The 22,614-nt window shown below is 43.1% G+C and overlaps 1 protein-coding gene across 1 annotated transcript in view; it reads right to left on the bottom strand.

Annotated features, from left to right (window-relative positions):
* Positions 1-4,718: 4,718 nt before the first annotated feature.
* The window catches only part of LOC6594072, a 106,241-nt gene continuing 88,345 nt past the window's right edge, over positions 4,719-22,614 (bottom strand). The window contains exons 12-17 of the mRNA XM_002019696.2: positions 22,225-22,433; positions 15,405-15,567; positions 10,044-10,265; positions 7,830-8,129; positions 6,845-7,023; positions 4,719-6,530 (exon numbers count right to left, since the gene is read on the bottom strand). Of these exons, the coding sequence (XP_002019732.1) occupies positions 5,580-6,530; positions 6,845-7,023; positions 7,830-8,129; positions 10,044-10,265; positions 15,405-15,567; positions 22,225-22,433 (2,024 nt within the window). The 3' untranslated portion in view covers positions 4,719-5,579. The remainder of the gene's footprint in view (positions 6,531-6,844; positions 7,024-7,829; positions 8,130-10,043; positions 10,266-15,404; positions 15,568-22,224; positions 22,434-22,614) is intronic.

Raw genomic sequence — 22,614 nt, 5'->3', positions numbered from 1 at the left:
ACGGGGACGGGGACAGGGACAGGAACTGCACGGAGACTGCGAACAAGAGCAGACGCGTCGAGTGCATTGACAGCTGACAGCAAAGAGGCTGAGCAGAGGCTCCTCCAAGTTATGCATACGAGTGCGAGTACGAGTACGGGTATGTGTGCATGGATGGGGCCCATGTCTTGGATGGGGGAAGGGGGAGTGGTGTGTGGTGTTGGCTGCTTTCTTTTTCAAAATTGCTTGTTTACTTCAAAGCAAGCAATTCCTGTAGCATCAGCTGCGTCATGGCGCAAAACAATGCTGTCACTTGGGCGGGCGGGCGTCCCATCAGCAGGGCCATGAAAGCAGGGAGTGTGCTCCTGCTGCTCCTTGAGACTTGTCCCCGAAGTTGTGTTCTTTTTCCTTCGACATTCCCGAGCGGATATTGCTAGGGAAATTGATTGAAAGTTTGAAGCATCTAAAAAATAATGGTAATGAGATTGTTTTGCTAGCTGCATGGCACATGGAAAAGAGATTGTTAAAGGGAAATCCCCGCCTCGTCCCCAAGAGCAATAATTATAAATAGTGCTCGAGAGAGAGGGGGAGAGAGAGAGTCTGTCTGTCTGTCAGTCAGTCAGTCAGTGCGATTAAGCATCAAGCCTCGATGCGTTTGCTTTGTGAATGTTCTGTCAAATGTTATAAATATGCCTGCATTATGCCTGCCTCGATGCTGATGAAAATATCGTCCACCAGGCTCTACCTCTCCCTCTCCCTCTCCCTCTCCATCTCCCTCTTGAGGACTGGAGATTCGAGCTGGAGTGTTCTCCTGGTTGACCTGGTTGGATCGAACTCGAACGGAACAGCGTAGAGGTGCATAACAAATGGCCAGCAGATAACAATGGATGATGGGTACAACAAAAGCATTGGAGAGATAGAGAGGGTTGTGTTCAAGTGCCAGTCAGTGGCACTGGCAGAGAGAAGTTTGATTGAGTCCCTGCGAGGAGGATGAATCGATGAAGCTCTACGATAGAGAACACGAAATATGTATTTCAGTTAAAGTCCTGCCAAAAGATACTCCCCCAAGGCAGGAAGATGTTTAATTGCGCGTAGATTTTTACAATTTTTAATTTTGGCAAATCTGTCAGTGAAACGAGAGGAGACAGAGTAAACAGGACAGACAGGACAGATGGGCGGCCACATAAATTACTCCGGAAGGAGACCGAGACTGAGACCAAGAAACCCCCCCCCCCTCCCCCCCACCCCCTTCGTCCCGTCACGACGACTACAAAGTGACATATGAGCCACCGGCCAAAAACCGAGTCCGAGGCTCGTTATATTTTTGTTCACTGCTGCAATGCCTGTGCCCAGGGGTCGCGTCGCTTTCTTTCTCTTCGTTCTCTCTGATTTCTTTTTTCTGTGTGCCTTTTAATTTTGTTGCCAGCGAAACAAAGTAACGCAAATACTTAGTAGGAGCCAGAGATTTACAGAAGAGGGAGAGAGAGAGAGAGGGAGCTCTTGTCAAACATAAGCAGGACTGTCGATTTCGCTTTTTTCCCGTCAGATCTAGCTTTTTTTGAAGGACAATGCCAAGGCCAAGCGGGAGTTCTTAATTTTTTATATACAGTGGGCAGCAAAAGTGAGTACATACTCATAATCACTGACTTTCGCCTCTCATAACAGGCAAACGAATAAAGCCAAACAAACCAAATTTGTTCCCCATATAAATACTTGTATTCTCAACAAATAAGCAATAATTACAAGAACGAGTAAAAATTTTTCAAAGAATGAAAAGTAAAAAACCAAAAGATCTCGCATGTACTCGGTTTTGCACTTTTTCATAAAAATTAAAGTAAATCATAATATTAACATTTTGTGCATAGTAGATATTACTTTTTTAATACGGTTTGGAATGTTCTCTATCAAATTCCCAAAAATATCTTTTGGAATTCGATTGCATTCCGCATCTATACATTCCCAGGGATCGCCTTGGTTAGATGGCGCTGATTCGTTGTGCTCAAGCCGTCGTTTCACGATTGACCGTAGGTTTTCAATCGGATTAAGTTCGATTCTTTGAGATAACCACTCCAGCAATTTAAAATTTTGATTAACCGCAATTTGCTTCGGATTCCTGTCTTGTAAAAAAGTTAGTTAACTTCGGGATAAATACATTTCTCCGGAAAATTAGAAGTTGTAGTGTTAGTGTAGAAGTTGTAAATAGTCCTCTCTGAACTGAATAACATACATACATAGAGGACCAACGTGCTCCCATGTAAAGCAACTTCAGACCATAGTAATAAGTAATAATATGAAATATTGAAATATTATGGTCTGAATAATCAAAAATATTAATTATTCAATGAAGATCAAGAATAACAATTATTTAATAGAAATCAAGAATACCAATTATAATAATAATTATACAATAAAAATCAAAAATAATAATTATTCAATGAAAATCAAGAATAACAATTATTCAATAAAAATCAAGAATAATAATTATAATAATAGTTATACAATACAAATAAAAATAAGAATTATACAATAAAAATAAAAATAATAATTATTCAATTAAAATCAGAAATAATAATTATTCAATAAATATCAAGAATAATAATTATTCAATAAAAACCAAGAATAATAATTATAATAATAATTATTCAGTAATAGCCCGATCTGGGCGTGCAATCGGGATAGTTTCTCCCATACAAAATACAGCAAGGATGGTAGTTTTCAATAGTTTTATTCATCACAACTTAGCCAAGTAAAAATTAAACAATTGGAAAACATTTCCATCTACTATCTAAATATAGGGACGCGTATATCCTTAATCTATCTAGAGTCTAGTAGGCCGCGTAGCCCCTCCTTTGGTTGCCGTTGTCAAAGTCCTTGCTGTCGATGGCCACGTCGAAGGATGACGATCGCTTCTGATGTTCGGATCTTGCAAGGGGTGCACTCCGGGTCGAAACTGAAGCGCAGCGTTGGATTCGGCGGCGTATGAATGGGCTTCAGGGCTGGTACCAGATTGGAACGACCTTGACCATCCGAATTCGTATCTGAAGCTAATCCTGTAAAAATCCTGTAAACCTACTGTAAAAAACATAAAAATACAAAATTGTTGCAACCATTAATTACGCTTTTTCTTTTTTGGATTTTTTTCTAAATTTGTTCAGCTTTTTTTCGCTTTCTTCAAGTTAAAAACAGCTTTTTTTCCCGTTGAAAAGCTGGCAGCACTGAACATGACCATTGCCATTGCCAAAGCCACAAATCCATGTAATGTCGCTGCTGGCTGTCTTGCTGCCTGTCTTCTTATTTCTCTTAGATCTACGCTTCGCTGCACATGCAAACGTTTGCTTGCCAAAAAAAAAAAGAAAATGAAGCAAGAAAACCAGGATGGGGGGAAAAAAAGGAAAAGGACACACACACACACAAATAACCCATACGTCCTGTCGTCGCATGTCCTCGTACAGCTCCTCCTTCTCTTCGGGCTCTGTGTGTGTCCATTTGAGTGCACAATTTGAAAAGGCTACTTGCCTTCTTGGTAGGGCCTTGGGGCATTGCATTCTCAATGTCTCTGTGTATCTATGTTTTGTGTCTGTGTCTGTGTGTGTGTGCATTAAAATTGTTGCAAAATTGCAACAGCAGTAAATGGACAGCCTTGTCGCTAATGGGGCGCAGCGACTTACCAGGCAAAGTGCACTGAAATGTATATGAAATATCTGAAAAATCTCCTTTCATTTAGTCAAGGATTAGGGATAAAAAAAAACACAATAGAGGAGCGAGTAACGGCCCGATCGAACATCTGAAAATCCTATCCCTTCCTCTATAATTTTTTAATGAAAAGAAAAATGCCTTTCTTTAGTTTTCATTGAAATTTTTGTATGGATTTTATTTGGTTGAGTTCTTCATTCAGTTTTTTTTTTGTTTTGTTTTTTTTTTTGTTGGTTTTTATTGTATTCCTTGTATTTCTCTTTGGATTCATTTTGGGAATTTGGGGCTTGGATTCATTTTCCGTATCATTTCGAGTGCTTAATCGTAACATACATTCATAATTCATTTATCGATTATATGCTTGGTTTTTTTTTTCGTTTTCTTTTAAACTAAATCTTTAATATATTTTACAATTATATTTATATTTTAGTTTTTATTTTTTTTTAGATGCTAGAATTAGCTACACTTATCGTTAGGTTCATATATATTTTTTTAGTGGTTTTTTTTGTTTTCTGGAAACACTTACATGCAGAAATGTACGCGTAAATGTTAGATGGATTCCTTATGTGGTACAATATTGTGAGTTCTTTTGTTTTTCCGTTTCTAATTGATGCAAGAGAAATCACTTTTATTTTTGGTTTTTGTTTTTTTTTTCCTTTCTTTCTTTCTTTTCTTTCTTTTTGCTAGAGTTTTTAGAGAATTGCATTTGATCTTTTCCGTTTTACAGTTTAACATTTTTTGTCCCTTTAAACATTAAAATGTAACAATAATTTACAAGGTGCATTGATTTATACACACACATTCGAAGGAGAACAAATAAAATATAGTACATTTTGATATAGTACACATATAAATGCAATTTACAAACAACAATAGTTTTCATTTTATTCTTGCAACGAAATATTTATAGTCTTTTTTTGCTTGTTGTTGTTTTTGTTTTTGTTTTTGTTTGGGAATGTGTGCTGCTAATTTCACATTCATTTTGCGGTTTGATTTTTGTAAAATATACAGATATATATAAATTTGATTTACGATTTGTTGTTGTTGTTGTTGTTATATACACGTTTTAATACTTGGTATTTCTCTCATTTTATGCACTAAGCTAATTTGCAGCTAATTTGTGTGTGTGTGTGTGTGTGTGTATGTGTATCCATTAGATTCGAATAATGTAATTTATCTTCAATATATAATTGCCAAGAAGTTTTGCTCTCTCTTAATATCTCTGGTTGTCTGTCTTCCTGTCTGTGTGTGTGTGTGTGTGTGTGTTAGTCTATTATTTAGTATATGTGTTAGTATATTTACTAGATTTATGCGTTTTTCTTTTGAGCCTAATTGCTAGAAATTGTTGACCGACTTTATACATTTACAAAAAACATTTACAAAATTTGCTGGAAACTTCTCAGATCAGATACATATATTTTGGGTGTGGAAAAATATATATGCTGTGTATGCCTGTATGAACTGTTTGTCCACTTTCGAGTACTTACTGTAAGGAAGGAACATTCTTCTGCTTCTCTATTATTCTCAAACGATGCCTGGGGACTTGTTGGAGCGCCTTTTCTTAGGCTTAAAAATTCCGGAAAAATTCCCACTCTCCTTTTTCCTCCGCCGGATTTTCACAAATTCATGTTTGCGCAATTTATTGTGGAATCGAAAATGAATTGCCATAAATTATGCCAGGCGCTGGCCCTCTTCTCGCTTTTCGTTAATCGATTTTGATTTATTTATGCCTCTCTCTCTCGTGTCGCTCCTGATGCTGATTCCTTTTTAGTTCAATTCAATTCAATTCTTTAATTCAATTCGTTTTGGCAACGCTTAAGTCTAGACACAAACCACAAAGAGCTCAAGACTTAGATAACTATCATTTTTGGGGGAGGTGAAGGGAGGACTTAGGGGGCTTGGGGCTCTTAAACACAGCTCTCCTGCTGCGAATACATGAGCGGTGTGCGCACCGTGACTATCTCGCGCGAGTAGGACTTGCCCCCCACACCGGAGAGGCCCGAAAGGGAGCTGCTGGGACTGGCCACCGCCGCCGTTGTGGAGGCCAGACCGCTGCTGTTGCTCGAGACGAGCATCTGGCCGTGCACCATCTGCTGCTGCTGCTGCTGTTGCTGCTGCTGCTGGTGCTGCTGGTAGGATGGCGGCATGGGCATGTTGCCAGCAGGATGATGATGCTGCAACTGTTGCTGCTGCTGCTGCTGCTGTTGCTGCATCATTTGCATCATCGAAGCGGAGTTCTGGGGTCCCTGGCCCTGCTGCTGATGGTGATTATGTGGCAGAGTGTGATAGCCACCGGGATGGGAGGGCAGCGTGTACATTTGCACCGTGCCCGGCGACACGGTCGATGGAGTGCCGTGCGAGCCCGGCGATGAGATGCACGGCGGAAAGACGACTCCGCTCGGGCCAGGTCCGCCGCCGCCGCCGCCAGTGTCCACCTGCATCTGCATCTGCAGCGGCATCTGCATCTGTCTGTCACTTCCGGCTGCCGTGGCGCCACCCCGTGTCTTGTATGCGTCGATCTGCGCGTATATCGTCGGCTCCTCAAAGTAATCGTAATCGTATGTGGGCGCCGGAGCGTGCTGATGTGGATGCTGCATGCCGCCCGCATTCGGTTTGTGCCTCTGCAGCGTGGCCGTGGCCGGGATGCTGGGCAACAGCTTGCGCATGCTAGAGCCATGCGGCAGGGTGCCGCCCATCACGCCCTGTCCCTGGCCCGGGGCCTGGCCCTGCCCCTGCCCCTGCCCCTGACCCTGCTGTTGCCCCTGCCCCTGCCCCTGTGTGGCACATGGCTGGCCCTTCTTGGAGCTAGTGGCGGGCACCTGATTCAGCGATAGCTCGGCATAGTGCAGCTCATCGTCCTGCAAAGACATTTTTCATCAATTTAATAAAAAGTACAGTGGAAACTTTTGAAGAATCTCCCCCTTCCCCCGCCCCCCCTGAAATCTCTGGAGGTAATCATTTAGTTAAGCAATAATCAAGACTTTTATTCGGTAAGAAAATCAAAGCATTTGTCATGGCAATGTTTTCCTTTAGCGACTTTTACCCGAGTTCGTCATAGAGTAGTTCGACTGTAATTAAAACTTTTCGTGGCCGAAAAACTTTTCATGATGACAGTTTTGGACAGGCCCCCTCCCCTTCCCCCCGTGCCTCTATGGCTGGCTGACTGGCTTACCTTGCTGCTCTGATAGGTGCCACTGTCGTTGGAGTTGTTGGCCGTGGAGGCGCCACCGACGATGTTGCCGGTGCCACCGGATGTTGAGCCTGGCTTGCAGCTGATTTCCACCTCGCTGGTTGTCGAAAGATGTCCCGATGGCGTTTGTGTTGCTGATTTTTGTTTATATTCACCATCCACTGGAAGGAGACCGAACGGTTGGTTAGTTCAAAAAGTTTGAGGCCACACCCACACCCCCTCCCTCTCCCCCCACCTTTCCATCCCCCCCCCCCCCCCCCCCCCCCCCCCCCCCCTTCGTTGTTAAGTAGCCAGGGAAAAGTTTTGGTCGGCCGTCCGGGTTTTTGGCCGTTGCCCCTCAAATCTTTTGCTGATTTTCGGTAGCGCAAGTTTTCGTTTTCCATCTTCCTTTAGATTTCCCCCCTCCTCCCCCACCACGGGGTGGTTGTGCAATTTTTTGTTGGCCATGAAATTGCTTTACGTTTGGAAAATTGATTAAATTGTTGTGCTGCTTCTGGAGTTGAGCTTGACTGCCGCTTGATTTCTTGATTGCCATTAATCAAGGAACCCGAAAGGAACGTTACGTGCACTGAGTGAAATTTTGTGCTGGCTGTCCTTTAAGCATCCTCCCATCATCCGCATCATCCTGCTTTAAGGCAGCACTCGACTGCAGACACATGAGCAAACACAAGCAGCTAACCGATGGCACACGTTGGCACACGATGGCATGACAGCAATTAGCTGTCATTTAAATATTTCAACACTGCACAAAAATGCTGGCAGCCAGGCAGGACAGGCCCCTTCAGGAGCTGTGTTCCTGTTTGCTTTTTGCCTGTCAAATGCATTTGCATAAAGGGATGGCCACAGCAGACTGCTGCTAGCCTCAGGCCCCATGTCCAGGGCTCCATAAATTGCAAACAGAAGTCGTCGCAGTCGTCGCAGTCGTCGCAGTCGCCCCAGACGACACATTCATCTTGAAGGAACTTACCCTCATTGTAGGGCACAACATCGGGATTCTTCTCGTCGTACATCTCCTCGGAGTGACTCAATGGCAATGAGATTTTATCCTTAATTTGTAAATTGCCGGGACGTGAGAATTTCGCATTGGGATGTACAAACTTCTGCTGCTGTTGGTGCTTGTGCGAGCGCAGCTTCAGTGCGGCAATTGTGCCGATGCCAATGCAAACGATGGCCACCAGAATGCCCACAAAGATGCCAATCGAGAGGATCGGCGTTAGCTCAAAGTTGTCCGGACTCTGGGCGCTGCCCTTGTACGAGGTGAGGGCAACTGTAACGAGAGGAAACAGAAATTAAAGCAAGTCTTGGGTTTGGGAGGAGGAATAAACATAACATTACACTTAACATTAGCTGGAAGAACGAACAGAGCTTTAATGAGGCCACTTTACAAGGGAGGATAACAGATTAACAGCAGAACTAACTTAACACTGCCATTAGCATTAGCAGCTACAGTTAACATGGTGTTAACGATGCCATTTTGCAGTGCAGAATAACAGGTTAACAGAAGAATTAGCAGAACATTGAACTTATCATTAGCGGCTACAACTAACATAGCGTTAAAGATGCCCCTTTACATGGGAGAATTAACAGAACAGAAGAATTAACATTAGAAGCTACACTTAACATAGCATTAACGATGCCTCTTTGCATGGGAGAATAAAAGATTAACAGCAGAACTAACATAACATTACACCTAACATTGGCGGCTACACTTAACATAGCGTTAACATTTTGTCTGTATTTTAACAGCGCCTTTCCATTTCTTCTTATAGGAAGCACTTAGACGGACGCGTTTTTCGCTATTCATTCGCTGTTTTTTTTGTGAACTTTAACTCGATTTGTCTCATCTCTTCTGTCTATCACTCTATCTCTTTCCTGTGTGTGTTCTCTTTCTGAATTTCTCCAGTTCTCTCTACTTTATCCCTTGCTCTGTCCTTGTTTTGCCTCTCTTTTCTTCAGCTTCTGATCTCACTCGCTCTGCCATTATTTCTTCTGTATATACATACATCTTTCCTTATGAAGCAAATGCTTTCTCTCACTCATTCTCTGTCACTTTTCTTCTGTTTTTTCCCCCTATGCTTTCTGCATTTCTCCCTTTGCTCTGCCCTTACCTTTTCTCCTACTTATTCTACTACTTTTGGCATTTCCCCTATAATTTTGTATCCCATTGAATGGCTATTAATTTTTTTGCCCCACAATCTCAATCGATTCATCCCCTCTCTGTTCCCCCCCTGCAGGGCCCTGTCTTCAATCAAATCCCGTGTATTATTCCCAAAAAAACCCAATACTTGCAGCATTTATCCCTTTTGGTCAGGGCATTTAAACATTGACTTTAACCAAAGACAAATTTCATTCCTTTTTTCCATTTCCATTTGCAACTCCATTTTGCTCTTTCTGCCCTCCCTCCCTGCTGCCTGTCTTGTCCTGTCTGTTGTTTGCTTTGCACTTTTCTGTCTGTCTGTGTTGGCCATTGCGCCTCCTCCTTCTTCTTCGCCTCCTTCTCCGTCTTGGCCTGTGACTTTATGAAAAATTGAAATGTCGGCTCAAGTTGTTTACACAAAATGTGACTCTGTCCCCACAACAACCTTTTAGCTACCCCCCAAAAAGGAAGGGAAAAGGAAAATAAAACTCTTGTCTGCCTCCTTGCCTTCCTGCCTCCTTGCCACCCTGCCCCCTTGCCACCCTGCCTCTTTGCCTAATTAGCATTACAATTTGCTTTCTTTCGTTTAGAACTCGCCCCTAAAAAAAAAAACAATTCATTAATGCTAATCATTTCAGATTTTTTGCGCTACTTTTCGTGCATAAAATTTTCCACTCTTTTGCTTTGAAAACTGCAGGGGAGGCGGCAGGGAGGCTGGAGGAAAGTTTTGTGTCGCGGAATTTACAATTCATTGAGCAGTTTAGCCGTAATTAAATTGCGAGGTGGCATAATAATCATAAAGCCCCAGAACAATCTTTAGAAGAGGAAACTGATACCACGATAGACAGAGAGAGGGAGAGAGAGAGGGAGAGCCACTGCAAAGTTATGCAATTTGTGTGTGAGAGAGAGAGAGGGAGGGGCTCTCCCAAAGTATTAGCATAAAAAATTCATAAAAAGCAAAACGCACGCGCCCCGCTTTCAGAATGCATTAAAAATTCATAGGATAGACAAGAGAGGGGGCCATAGGGGAGGGGGTGCACTTACCCGTCTGCTTTTCAGCGGCCTTGAGGGTATAGCCATCGAGGGCCACCCCATCGCTGCGTCCGCGTCCATTCACCGCATAGACATAGATCCGGAAGAGTCGGCCCGCATCCAAGCCCGTGACGGACAGAGCCGCAAACTTGGCACTGATGTTGGCCTGAAGCTGCCCGCTATGCTGATCGTAGATTTCCATGAGGAACCACTGCCGCATGCCGCCATCGAAGCCTGCGAGAGAAACAGAAACAGAGAGACAGAGAGACATTGAGACTCTGATTGCATAACTTGTCACGAATTTGGGATTATTTAGCATATTAACCGAGGATTTGGGGGGCGGACTGTGGGGGTGGGGATTGATGGAATTGACTGTTGTCTCTGACTGATTCGGAATCTGTTGATGATTTGCTTTGGGATTTGCGTCACGGTAAAGATTTATTTATGACTCTCTTGGATATAAATGGCATTTACATTACAGCCCAAAAGTTATTGTTCAAAACAACTTTTAAGCCCGCGATTTGAGACAAGTTTTCGAAGCTTTGGAGGAGCCTCAAAAATGTGCGAGATATATTTAATATGAAATGAATGTGTAATGAGAGATGAGATTGAATTTGTCCAGCTGGAACTTTGAAGCACTTCATTCTTGGATTTGTTGTGAGTTTTTTTTATGTAAAATATATGCCAAATGATGGCCATAAACCTTAGACGAAGTTATAGACATAATATATACCCAAAATTGTAGGCTTCAAAAGAATATTTGACGACCTTTTACAGGAGTTTTGATTCGTATTTTATGGGAGTTTAGATTTGTATTAATAGAGTGGATAGTGGACCTGCAAAAAATAGCGATCAAAAGTGGAAGTTTTCTAACATTTTTAATGCTTGCTCAAAATTGGCATTTTTTGTATATTTTTTGTAGATTTGTGGTGCATTTTTTGTAGATTTGTTGTTGTACATTGTTGGTAAATTTTTCGTACACTTTTTGTATTTGTTTTTTTTTTTGTACTTTTTTTGTACATTTTTTATTAATTTTGTTGTACATTTTTTGTACGTTTTTTATGAATTTTTTTGTACATTTTTAGTAGATTTGTTTTTATAGATTTTTGGTACATTTTTTTTACCTTTTATGTAAATATTTGTTAATTTTTTTTACATATCTTGTAGATTTGTTTTTGTACATTTTTGGTAAATTTGTTGAAGATTATTTGTACAGATTTTGTAGTTTTTTTTTACATTTGTGGTATTTTTTTTTTGTAAATGTGTTGTACATTTTCGGTAGATTTTTAGTACATTTTATGTTAATTTTTTGTAGATTTGTTTTTGAACATTTCTTGTACATTTTTTGTATGTAAGGGTTATTTTAAGGCGTTAGATCTTTATCCATAAATCTCAGAGGTAGCAATAATTTTAGTTAATTAATTTTAATTAAATACCAATGAAAGTCCCACTGAGAAATAGTTCTTTCAAACAAATTAAACCCACATTTAAAGCTTCCCTTGACAACCTTTAACCAGAGATCTCTGCCTTCTGATGCCTCATATTCCCCACTTAATTGCAAAGCCTGCTCCTCTCACATTTTCAACTCCCCCCAAAACCCCCCTCCACCCGAAAAAACTACCATCAGCGTCATCAAGTGTTTAGGCACGACCCTTTGCCCATGGAGTCCATGGAGTACTCCGCTCGTAATTGAAGTGACTTTAACCCTTGACCTCCCAGACCCAAAAAAAAACTCTCGCTCTCTGTGTGTGTATTTAAAGTAATCTAAAGTTACATTTTAAATGCCATTTAATAACGCCACAAAAGAACTCTGGCCCTCACCGAACAACCCGTTTCCGTCTCGAGGCCTGCTGGAGGGGGAGGAATGGCGAGTGAATGGAGATCCTTGTGCCCAAAAAGCAGGCTAATATCCTGCCTTTTGCTTAGCTTTTTCGGCCTGCTCAAATGGCACTTCATTGTAGACACAAAGCCGACTTAAAACACTTGCGAAAAATGTTAAAATATTTTGTAATAAAGGCGGCCCGACTCCGACTCTGGGAACTACTTGAGGCAGTGCCCCAAAGGAGGGGGGCGGGGTGTGGAAAATTGTTGTGGGGAAAATGTTTTATATGTTTGGCTATGAGTTTAGCCGCTTTTCCACAAAGAAAACGGGGCGAGGAAATAGAGTGAAAAGAATGCGGCTGCTTGGCCTTTGCTTCAAAGGCGGCCCTCCATTGTTCGCTGTCCATTCTCTTTGCCCTTTATCCCTTTTTTTTAGGGATCCCTCTCCCCCTCTCCCTCTCTCTCTCTCTTTCGCTCTCTCTCTGTGTATCCCTGTTGTTGGCGGCCATTTTGTGCGCACTTTAAAACGTTTAGCTAATGAAATTTTCCTCAACAACAGGAACAAAAAAAAAAAAAAAAAAAAAAAACTTCATTGTAATGGGTTAATTTTATTTACTCGTCTGCTACCAGCGGCGGCGGCAGCAGCGGCAGCAACAATGGCTACAGCAGCAGCAACATTGGAGTAAAAATAATAAAGCAGCAGCGGCAAGGGGCAGCAGCAAGGGGCAGCAGCAAGAGGCAGCAGCAAGAGGCAGCAGCAAGGGGCAGCGTGGGGGAGTTGGGAGTCTTAGGGCCAAGCAAAATGTTATAAACTGAAATTTTATTATATTAAACCGACGCTTGATGAGTTTGGTTAGTTGTTGTTTTGCCCCCGAACCAACAAGAGAGAGAGAGAGAGAGAAAAAACAGAGGCAGCAGAAGTTGTCTTCAAGCTTTCTGGCGGGGCCGCCCGCCCGCCGCCACATTGAATTCAATTCGAGTCCAGAGTTGGTTCTGGCGGTTCCTGGGCGGTGCCTGGGCGGTTCCTGGGGGTTTCCTGGCGGTCTCTGGCTTGAGTTTGAGTCGAGGCGACGCGGCCATGTCGAGTTGAGTTGGCCAAGAGTTGCGTGCTGGCTTATTAAAGTCGAAACGTGCACCGACCGCATGGCTAAAGTTGAGTTATTATAAAAACAAAAAGAAAAACGAAAGAGCTCTGCCAATAGTCGAAGCATTGGATACCCTGGAAGTCGTCTTTTCTATCTCAAAGGGTACCTCATTAATCTCTGGTACAGAGGCAGGATTTTGATGGATGAAACGTTTATTCCCTTCCCTTTCCTTTTTTTCACCCACAATACCCTCTAAAGAAGCGTACAACAAACGACCAAAAGAACCCCTGGCTTGGGCGGGGGGCGGGGGTGGCAGCAAGGGCTCTCCTTCTAGGGCTGGGGTTGGCTGGCTGGCGCTGGGGGGTGTGGCCCATCAGCAGTCGTTTGCCTTAATGTAAAGTGCAATATAAAAAGTATCGCATTGAGCGCTCGCCTTCGTCCTCTGCCCGTCCTAGTGCTGCTCCTGGTGGTGCTGCTGGTGCTCTTGTGTTGTGCTTAAACAACTTGCGTTAAAGTTTTAATGATGCTGATGACTATGATAATAATGTGCAGCCACTAAATTAGCAGCCCGCGGGTGTGGGGCGAACAATGGCAGAGACAGAGGGAGAGATAGAGAGAGGGAGATGGGGCGGCAGCCAGAGTGCATCAAGTATACGCACTGGATGATCAGAAATGATCACTGGAAAAGGGAGAAAATTACCAACACAAAAAAACCAAAAGGTTTTTGTGGAATTTTAGAGGGATTCAGGACTTTTTGGAATAGTTTCTGTCGTGCACAATGTGGCTGTGGTTTCCCCGGTGCGAGATGATGAGGATGAAAATATTTGTTTGTGATCCAATTGGATGTCTCCCACGTCGTCTTTGGTTCCCCAAACATCGTGGACCACTCGCTGTTCAAGAGGATTCTTTAATGAACACTTTCTGAACTCCTTCTTTTGGGCTTGTTGTAGAAACTCCATCAATAAATGTAATATTCTCTTCGCTTCGTACTGTTTCTCCTTCAAGGGGAGAGCGATCAATTTGTTGGACAAATTCCGTGGTGCACAGTATTTGAATTAGTAATCCGATTGATATACGAGTTGTGTTCCCTGGCAGAGAGGTCGCCTCTACTCCGGGCACTTCCTATAGAATGTTAGACTCCCTTATTTCCACTTAAATTCTAGCGCAGCTCTTAAACCATATTTAATCACAATTAAAGCACCGCCAAGGCCAACTTTCTTCTCTGTGGTGCTGCTACAAATTACGTAGACGCAGTGGTGTACCGCGGCAGCAATCCGTGGGGTAATCCAAGAGCAATCCCCCACTTGAGACAACATTTAGCACAACAATTGGCCAACAGCAATTGGCAGGAAAGCGGCTTAAGGCCACTACACTGGGGAAAACTGTGGAGGGAAAATGGCTTTGTTGCAAGGGGGGGAGGGGGGTGGCAAGAGCGCGCCATTAAGTATGCAGTTATTATGCGCTTTTTGTTGCACTTTGGCAGTGCGGCAGCCGCCTCGTTATGCTGCACTTTGATTTGCTTTTGCCTCGTCGCCGTGGCACTCAAGGGCTGCATAAATGCATCATAAGCTGATGCCCAGAGTTTCTGCGAGGACATTTCTCAGTGAACTTTGAACTGCTTTCCCCTCTGCTTGCCGCTCTACTGCAATTTGTCCTGCTGGCATTTTTTTTTTTTCTGTCTTTCCGCTGCGCATAAAATATGCGAATTGAATTTGTATTTAAAGTTTCACATCGCTCGCTTTTGCCTCCGACTCGAGAGTTATCCTTGGCTTTGGCTTCTTTGGCTTCTTTGGCAGCAACTTGCATAACAAGCCAAAAACATTTTGTATGTACAAATTTGCGCTTAACTTTCTACTGCCTCGTGCCTCTTGCCACTCTTCAGGTCTTACTTGCAGCAGCAGTTCATCGCTTGGTGCGCTTTTATTTTATTTATTACTGACTCGAAAAATTTCCAACTGGAAAACTGTACTGAAAATTTTAGCAACATTATTTGCTGCTCCTGCTGCTGGTGGTAGTACGTTTCCTTTCTAGTTTTATGCTTTCATTGCATTTTTATTATTATTATTTGTGTCTGTGTGCCTGTGTGTCTGTGTCTGTAAGGATACTTGCTCTCCCCACACACAGACACACACAGACTCCTGTGCATTCTCTTGGATGTGCTGCCAAAGTGCACTTAAGTTGCTCATGTATTTTAAATGAGTCTGAAAAGCGTTGCAGGAAACAAAATACACACACACACACACAACATTCTGCTCCTTCCTTTTTCCTTCTGCTTCTGCATCTGCTGCTTCTTTTGACCATTGCCTTTTGCCTTTTTCGGCCATTGATTGGCTCATCAGCAATTATTGGAACGCAAGAAAACCAAACCCCCCAAAAAGGGGCAACAAATTGCCTGGCAATTTGATGTACGAGTACCCCTCTGTATATCTGTATATCCGTATATCTGTATATCTGTTAAATAACTCACCTTCGATGCAGTATACCTCCAAAGAGTCGGACGTCTGATTGACCACCGTACAGTTGGTGGGCGCTTCCGGTTTGCCAGCGGCTATCAAATGGAACACACAGGGCTCCTTCTGCTGACCCACATTGTTGTCCGCCCAGCACATGATGGTGCCAAAGTCCATTTCCTGCAACAAAGGCCACAAAACAAAAAAAAAAAAGAGTTTGAAAAGGCGGTTTATTGTTTGGGGTTGACGTTGATTCAGTTCATCAATCTGTCAAACGGTTCTCGGACGGGCTTTTGGATGTTTTATGTACATTTTTATAGGTATATATTTATTAGAATATATTTCAAAGGAGGAGTGGCATCATAGAGCTTGTGGAATAGGTTTTGTTGAAGAGGGAACATTCATCTATTTACGGATTTGGAGAGGTAAAAGGTTTCCACATACATTTAATAGTTATAACCGGAAGAACTGGAAGATATCATTTGGAAGCATGAGTTGAATCTGCGAACAGGCTCGCATATGGAGGATCTGTGACGAGGAACAAGTCGTTCAATGGTTCAGTAGTGCATCACTAAAGGTCCCTAACGCCCAAACACATAGCAAATGACTCATGTTTGAATTTGAGCTCATGATAATGGTGACATTCTTTGTCCATAACGCCAATCAGTACATTCGAATTAGCGGAATAGTGAAATTTTTTGTCTAAAACACCAATCAGCACTTTCGAATGAGCGGAATGATGATATTCTTTGTCATAACACCAATCAGCACTTTCGGATGAGCGAAATGGTGATATTCTTTGTCTATAACACCAATCAGCACTTTTAGATGAGCGGAATGGTAACATTTTTTGTCCATAAGTCCAATCAGTACATTCGAATGAGCGGAATGGTGACATTCTTTGTCTAAAACACCAATCATCACGTTCGGATGAGCGGAATGTCACATTCTTTGTGCATAAAGCCAATCAGCACTTTTAGATGAGCGGAATGGTGACATTCTTTGTCCATAACACCAATCAGCACTTTCGGATGAGCGGAATATTAAATTTTTGGCCCATACTCGATTGCTAGACGACTGGTAGACACCCACAGCTCTCAAGCTCTTTGAATCTTTCATAGACATCTCTCTGGAAAGAACTTAATTCATGAAATCAATGCCTTTGTACTTTTGGGGTGTCCAGAGTGCTGCTCTGGCCCACTCTGATTGATCGCAGCTGTCAATAGGTTTTTCATTAATATAATTTCATGACATGTCAATAGACAGGGCGATGTGGTCCAAGATGGAAGACGGAAAACGGAAAACGGAAGACGGAAAGCTTTTACGGACAGTAAAAACAAATGAGGCATTTTGTGTGTGTGTGTGTGTGTGTGTGTGGACCGCCCACCGCCCACATGTAAGAGTGGGCGAAAAGGGAAACAATGTTAACATGGCTTTAATGCCAGCTTGGGCTGGGCTGGGCTCGCCTGTCCTTCTGTCTCGATATCCCTGTGTATCCTGTCTAGTAGCCCTGTGCTAAGTGGCCGCCTGCCTGCGGTCTGTCGCTCTATTGTTTGTCCTACTCGTTTATTTGTTTGCATTTTGTCAAATGTTGTGCTAATGAAATCCTACCCACAAACGGTCAAGTGCACACACACAGAGCACCCACAGGAAAAAATATATCTAGAAGATACACCAAGCTTTAGATACTCTTGGCAGAGTCTCTCTATAATCGTTGTACACTTTCGCAAACAATTGATTTGGTTTGCCACGTATGTATCTTTGTATCTACGTATCTGCGTATCTCTTTGTGTCCTTTGTCGCTGGGTTTTAACGGTTTGTTTCTGGTTGGCAAAGAATCAACGCACTTAATCAACTTCAAGCGACATGAACTCATTAAAAATTGAAATCACTCTCGGTGCACAGCAAAATGTCAACGCAAATTGCAGCTTATTTATCAGTCGGTACGCGTTCCATGGCGGCCCTTTTTTTTGCCCCTTGGCCCTTGGCCCACTCGCATGTATCTCTCGTGTGCGCGGTTGTCATTTTAATTAGGGCAACAACAGATACAAATACGGCGGGTAGAAGTTTGTAAACTTTTTGCTGGGGGTTTTTTTTTGGGCTTTAAGGAAATGTTAGAAAGTTTTTCCGGGGCCTAGCAAATGGCACGGAAAAAAGGGAAATCTTAAAAGTTGAAACACTGATTGATTGATCTTTTCAGAGAGAGAGAGAGAGAGAGGAAAATGTATCTCTTTGTGGTAATTAAAAGCCACATAAAATAGCAACATACATGGCCGTATACGTGTTGAAGGCCCCTCCACACAGCCTTTGGGGCAAAAGTATATTTATGCAAATTTATGACAAATTTATGAAAATTAAAATATACTCGTACATAGCATATATTTGCTAGGTGCTAGGTGCTAGGTGTCTGTGTGTTGGCACAAAGGCGCCAACATGGCAGCTGCCAACACTGTGCATCAACACCAACAAACAACGAGGGAAAGAGACACCAGAGACACACACGAGAGGAAGAGAGAGAGAGAGAGAGAGACAGAGAGGATATGGCAATATAATAATAGAGCTGCCAGGGCCACACACATACAGAGGTAAATGCATAGAATTTTAAGTAATAATCAATGTGGGGAAAAAGCATTGCATACTTTTTGGGGCATAGCCTGCTTTCTAGGGCTCTCTCTCTCTCTCTGTGTGTTGCAACTGTCATCATCGTACAGCCGACAATCCTTGTGATAATTTTTGCCCGAAGGAGAAAGAGACACGGCACAGTGCCTGCAAAATTTATGCCCATCTATTTATTATGATTATTTTATTTTGTTTATATTGTTTTAATGTTTCAGCAGCAGCCAGAAAAGGGTAAATATTGTTGCAGTTGTCAGACGTTGCAGCAGCGGCAGCAGCAACACAAACAAAATCCATAAAATATGGGAATATACACACACACACACACACATACATGTATGGACGTGCGTGCGTGCGTGCGTGCCTGTGTGCTTGTGTGGGTGGGTGCCCAAGTATCTAAAGCAAGGGGACAGCTCCTCTGACAAGACATTGCATTCTCTGTGCAAAATGCTATTATTTATGCATTTTAATTAAAAATTTAAACATTTAAGTGACATTTTAATAAGTTTCTTTTGCCAAAAGAGAGAGAGAGCGAGAGAGCAGGACTGAAATATGTGCGTGCTTGTTTTTTTTTTTGGGGAAATATTTGAGAAATTTATATGTCAGCAGCGGAAATTGCTTGACATGAAAGCCTGTCGGGCAGCATTTCAATGTTTTCGGAATATACTGAAGGCGTGGGAAGGCTTGCTCGGCACAAAGGACATCAGGGAGCTTTTAGATGTGGGTGCACGTCCAGATCGGACGAGAAATGGCTGTGTTATGGTGATAAGCGACATTCTTCCGATTAAGAGAAGGTGTGGAAGCCCTAGTTTAAGAGAGAAAGAGTGGAGCTATAGCGTTAGAAATGATATATCCTTATTGGCCGTGCTATCAGTCGGACTCTGAAGGATAAGAGATGTTCTCCTAATCACGAGAAAGCGTGGCATGCCCAGATCGGACGAGAAAGAGCGGAGCTACAGCGCTAGAAACGATATATCCCTATTGGTCAGACCTTAAAAGGTTAGGGATGTTCTTTCCACCACAATGAGGAGTGGCATGGCCAGATCGCATGAGAAAGAGTGGAAGTATATACTAAATGATTACAGATGTTCTCCTAATCACGAGGAGGCCTGGCATGCCCAGATCGGACGAGAAAGAGTGCAGCTACAGCACTAGCACCGATATATCCCTATTGGTCAGACCTTAAAAGGTTAGGGATGTTCTTTCCACCACAATGAGGAGTGGCATGGCCAGATCGCATGAGAAAGAGTGGAAGTATATACTAAATGATTACAGATGTTCTCCTAATCACGAGGAGGCCTGGCATGCCCAGATCGGAAGAGAAAGAGTGCAGCTACAGCACTGGAAGCGAAATATCCGTATTTTTCTGACTCTAAAGGATTGGGGATTCTTTTCCCATCACGAAGAGGCCTGGTATGCCCAGATAGGATGAGAAATGGCAGAGTTATGCCAAGGGAAAGTAAGTCCGAAGTAAATAAGAGCTGGTTGCATACTTCCAGGCGGAGGGGAATGTGATTTTTTTCAGCCTGAAGAGAAAAGTGATCGGAGGACCACCCCTGATGTAGTTCTTATCAGGAATCAAGGATTTTAAGCCCGGTCATAATCATAGTTCGATTTCTCGTTTATTTGTGGACCAATCAAGGCAAACCATGGCCACACGCCTGAAAGTATGCCATAATTTCGAAATACCACGGAAATCTTCCAAAAAGCATGCCCCAAGAAAGTGCCATCGGGATTAACCAACAAATTCTGTGTCTCCGCTTAACTAAATATTAAAAGTCTTTAAATTTTCAATAAATTAAAGGTAATAGAGATGTATGAGATGTAGTGAAGTTATTACATCTCCAGCCCCTTTTCAGCTACCAGTGGAAAAAGGGCAAAAGAGAAATGCCCAAAAATTAATGACAAGTTGGCTCTGTCGACTGCACAGCCTGTCTTGGAGCAAATCACACACACACACACACACACAGAAGACACAAAAAATTGGGCAACGAAATGTGGAGCAACAAAAAAAAAACACAGAACCGACTGAGCTGCGGTTGCGGAAACCGGAAACAGCATATATGACAACAGAACGGAAGGGATTTTTCATATTCAATTGAGCTAAATGATTTATGTGATGTGATGTGCACTAGTGTGTGTGTGTGTGTGTCTGTGTGTGTGTCCAATCAGTTTTGTGCTCCGTTGGAGTGTTTGTGAACGGAACTCATTTGAATTCCGTTTGACTGGGGTCCTGTGACAGCACAAATTCGTTCGTTTGATCGCTGAAATGTGAGCCCCCCCTGTACCCCCCGGTAGCCCCCTGTGTAGCTGTCGTCGCCAGTTTGATTAGTTCCCCAGCCAAAAAAGGGCAAATGGGAAGGAAATAAAAGCAGTAGAAGAAGCCGCAACATTTTAAACTGGGTCAGCTAGGGCAAAAAAAAAAGAAACAACATAGAAACCAAAAAAACCCCAACTGGGGTGCCATGCAACTTGAACAACTGTGTTGAGTGCCTTTCTCGCTGGCCTCCTGCCACCACTACTGCAGCATTTTCAGCATCTACTGCTGCAGCCATGTTGGCTTACAAGCGACCAGGCCACTCCACCCACAGTGCCAGTCCCAGTCCCATTCCCACTCCCAGACTTAACACGTTTGTGGTCAGGCATTCGAAATGTTGTAGCTTCCAAAATGAAGCCCCAAATGAAAGATCTGCTCGAGTGGGTTTTCAACGAATCAGTGGACAGGTTTTGTGCTGAAAAATGTGATGAGAAAATGGGGGAAAAAGATCACAAATTGAAAACCAGAGACACAACACCGAAGAAAGCCTCAAGAAAAAGTAGAGACTAGGAATCAGAAAAGTGTCTTTAAGCAGGAGTTCCATAAAGCTTCTACTGAGCTTCTAAAACCTGCCTGAAAATACCTATGAAAAGCCATTCAATGCACTTCTTTCCGTTCCACAAAACAGAGCCTTCAATTTCGGAGAATGGCTTCTTAATTTTATCCACTGAGAGGAGCAGAGAGAGACACTCGTTTCATCTGCAGTTTCACATTCGAGATATTGTTTTGGCAGAACATAAAAATTTACAGTAGCAGGAGGACCTGCAGGACCTGCAGGAGCTGCAGGAGAGACCAGCTTGCCGGCTCTGTCAGAGATGATGATGATGATGATGGGGTTGATGAGGATGCAAAAACAGAAACTGAAACTGGAAAAATTTCCACACTGATGGCAGACTGAAGGAAGCCCCCTCATTGATGGGCCAATTTGCTTGGCCAATTGCCGGGGTGGAGCATCAATGGCCAATGGACATTTTTTGGTCTATTAATAGGAAGAACTGAGGCAGACAGATACTTGTCTTCTCTTTTCATCTCGTTTATCTGCTTGATTAGGTCTCCCCTCCCTCTGTCCTGATGATAACTATTAAAGTCAATGGCAAATGGCATTTACTACCCAATAATTTCCTTGGATCCTTTCTTCTTTTGCCCCTCCATATAACCTTTGACATTTTCTGTCATGTTCTGTTCGATAATGATGTTCCATTGGCGTTTTTTGTTCTTTTTTTTTTTTAATTAGAAAGCACTGCTAATAGAATTTTTAATTAAAATTGCTTGACTGCCAGGACACGCCCCTACACTGTTGTTGTCTCTCTGTCAAGGGGGGGGTCCTCTCTCCTCTTTTGTCCTCTGACAACATGACACGCACACAGGCCAAAACAGCGGCCATGTTGCTGCCGCCTATTAATTAAAATTTTTGCTATTCAATAACACACACTCGCCCCGCTCTCGCCCCTCTTGCCCCTCTTGCCCCTCTTTGAGCAGCTAGCCGGCCAAATGTCAAATGTGTCAATAACAATTTCCACATTAAAACGGAGCGATGGGAAAATATGAAATGAAAAATTCATCAGGCAGCGGGCAGGCAGGCAGGCAGGCAGCACTACACAAAATGTCGCTGGGTGTTTAGCATTTAACGCAAAATGTAAATGTACTTTTTCGGTAGTCGATCCACCAGTCCTTCCGAACCAAACCAATGTGTGTCATACATTTGACATTTGACGAGGAAGAGCCACTACTCCGAGTCCTCGGAGGCCTCCTGCTACTCCTCTGACTGGTCCCACTCCACTGAGGCCTCCTCTGACTCCTCTAACTCCTCCTTCTACTCCTCCGAGTCCTCTTTCTATCCTTTGACTGTTCCTACTCCTCTGACTCCTCCTTTGACTCCTCCTTCGACTCCTCCTCCGACTTACCTTCACTGGCGTATAGGTGAGTGTCGAGCCCTGTGCCGAATGGGGCCGGAATCCGCTCTGTGGCATATCGAACGTTTCGGCAGTGTTGTTGAACGACCACTTGAAATTCTCCGGCGGCGGAAAGGCATCCACTTCGCAAACGATTTCGGCGGCCTCGTTTCGGGCCACGCCATAGATTTTCTTTTGATCGGGCCGGCAAATTGGTTTATCTGTAACGGCAGAGCAAAAACGAGAGAAGAGTGAGAAACCTCGAATCAATAATCGCATCAGAGTGAAGGCTTTTCTTTGTTTTTGCATGACTCTGCCTCTCCCCCCCTCCCACCGAATGGATCCATCTTCTAAGTAGAAAACTTTGGGCTTTGGGCTTTCTTGTTGCTCGTTCAAGCAGAG

The sequence above is a fragment of the Drosophila persimilis genome, unplaced genomic scaffold, assembly GCF_003286085.1.
Source record: "Drosophila persimilis strain 14011-0111.01,24,50 unplaced genomic scaffold, DperRS2 tig00003933-arrow-pilon, whole genome shotgun sequence".
Taxonomy (NCBI): domain Eukaryota; kingdom Metazoa; phylum Arthropoda; class Insecta; order Diptera; family Drosophilidae; genus Drosophila; species Drosophila persimilis.
Note: the sequence above shows the minus strand (reverse complement) of the source record. Positions and strands in the feature narration are given on the sequence as shown.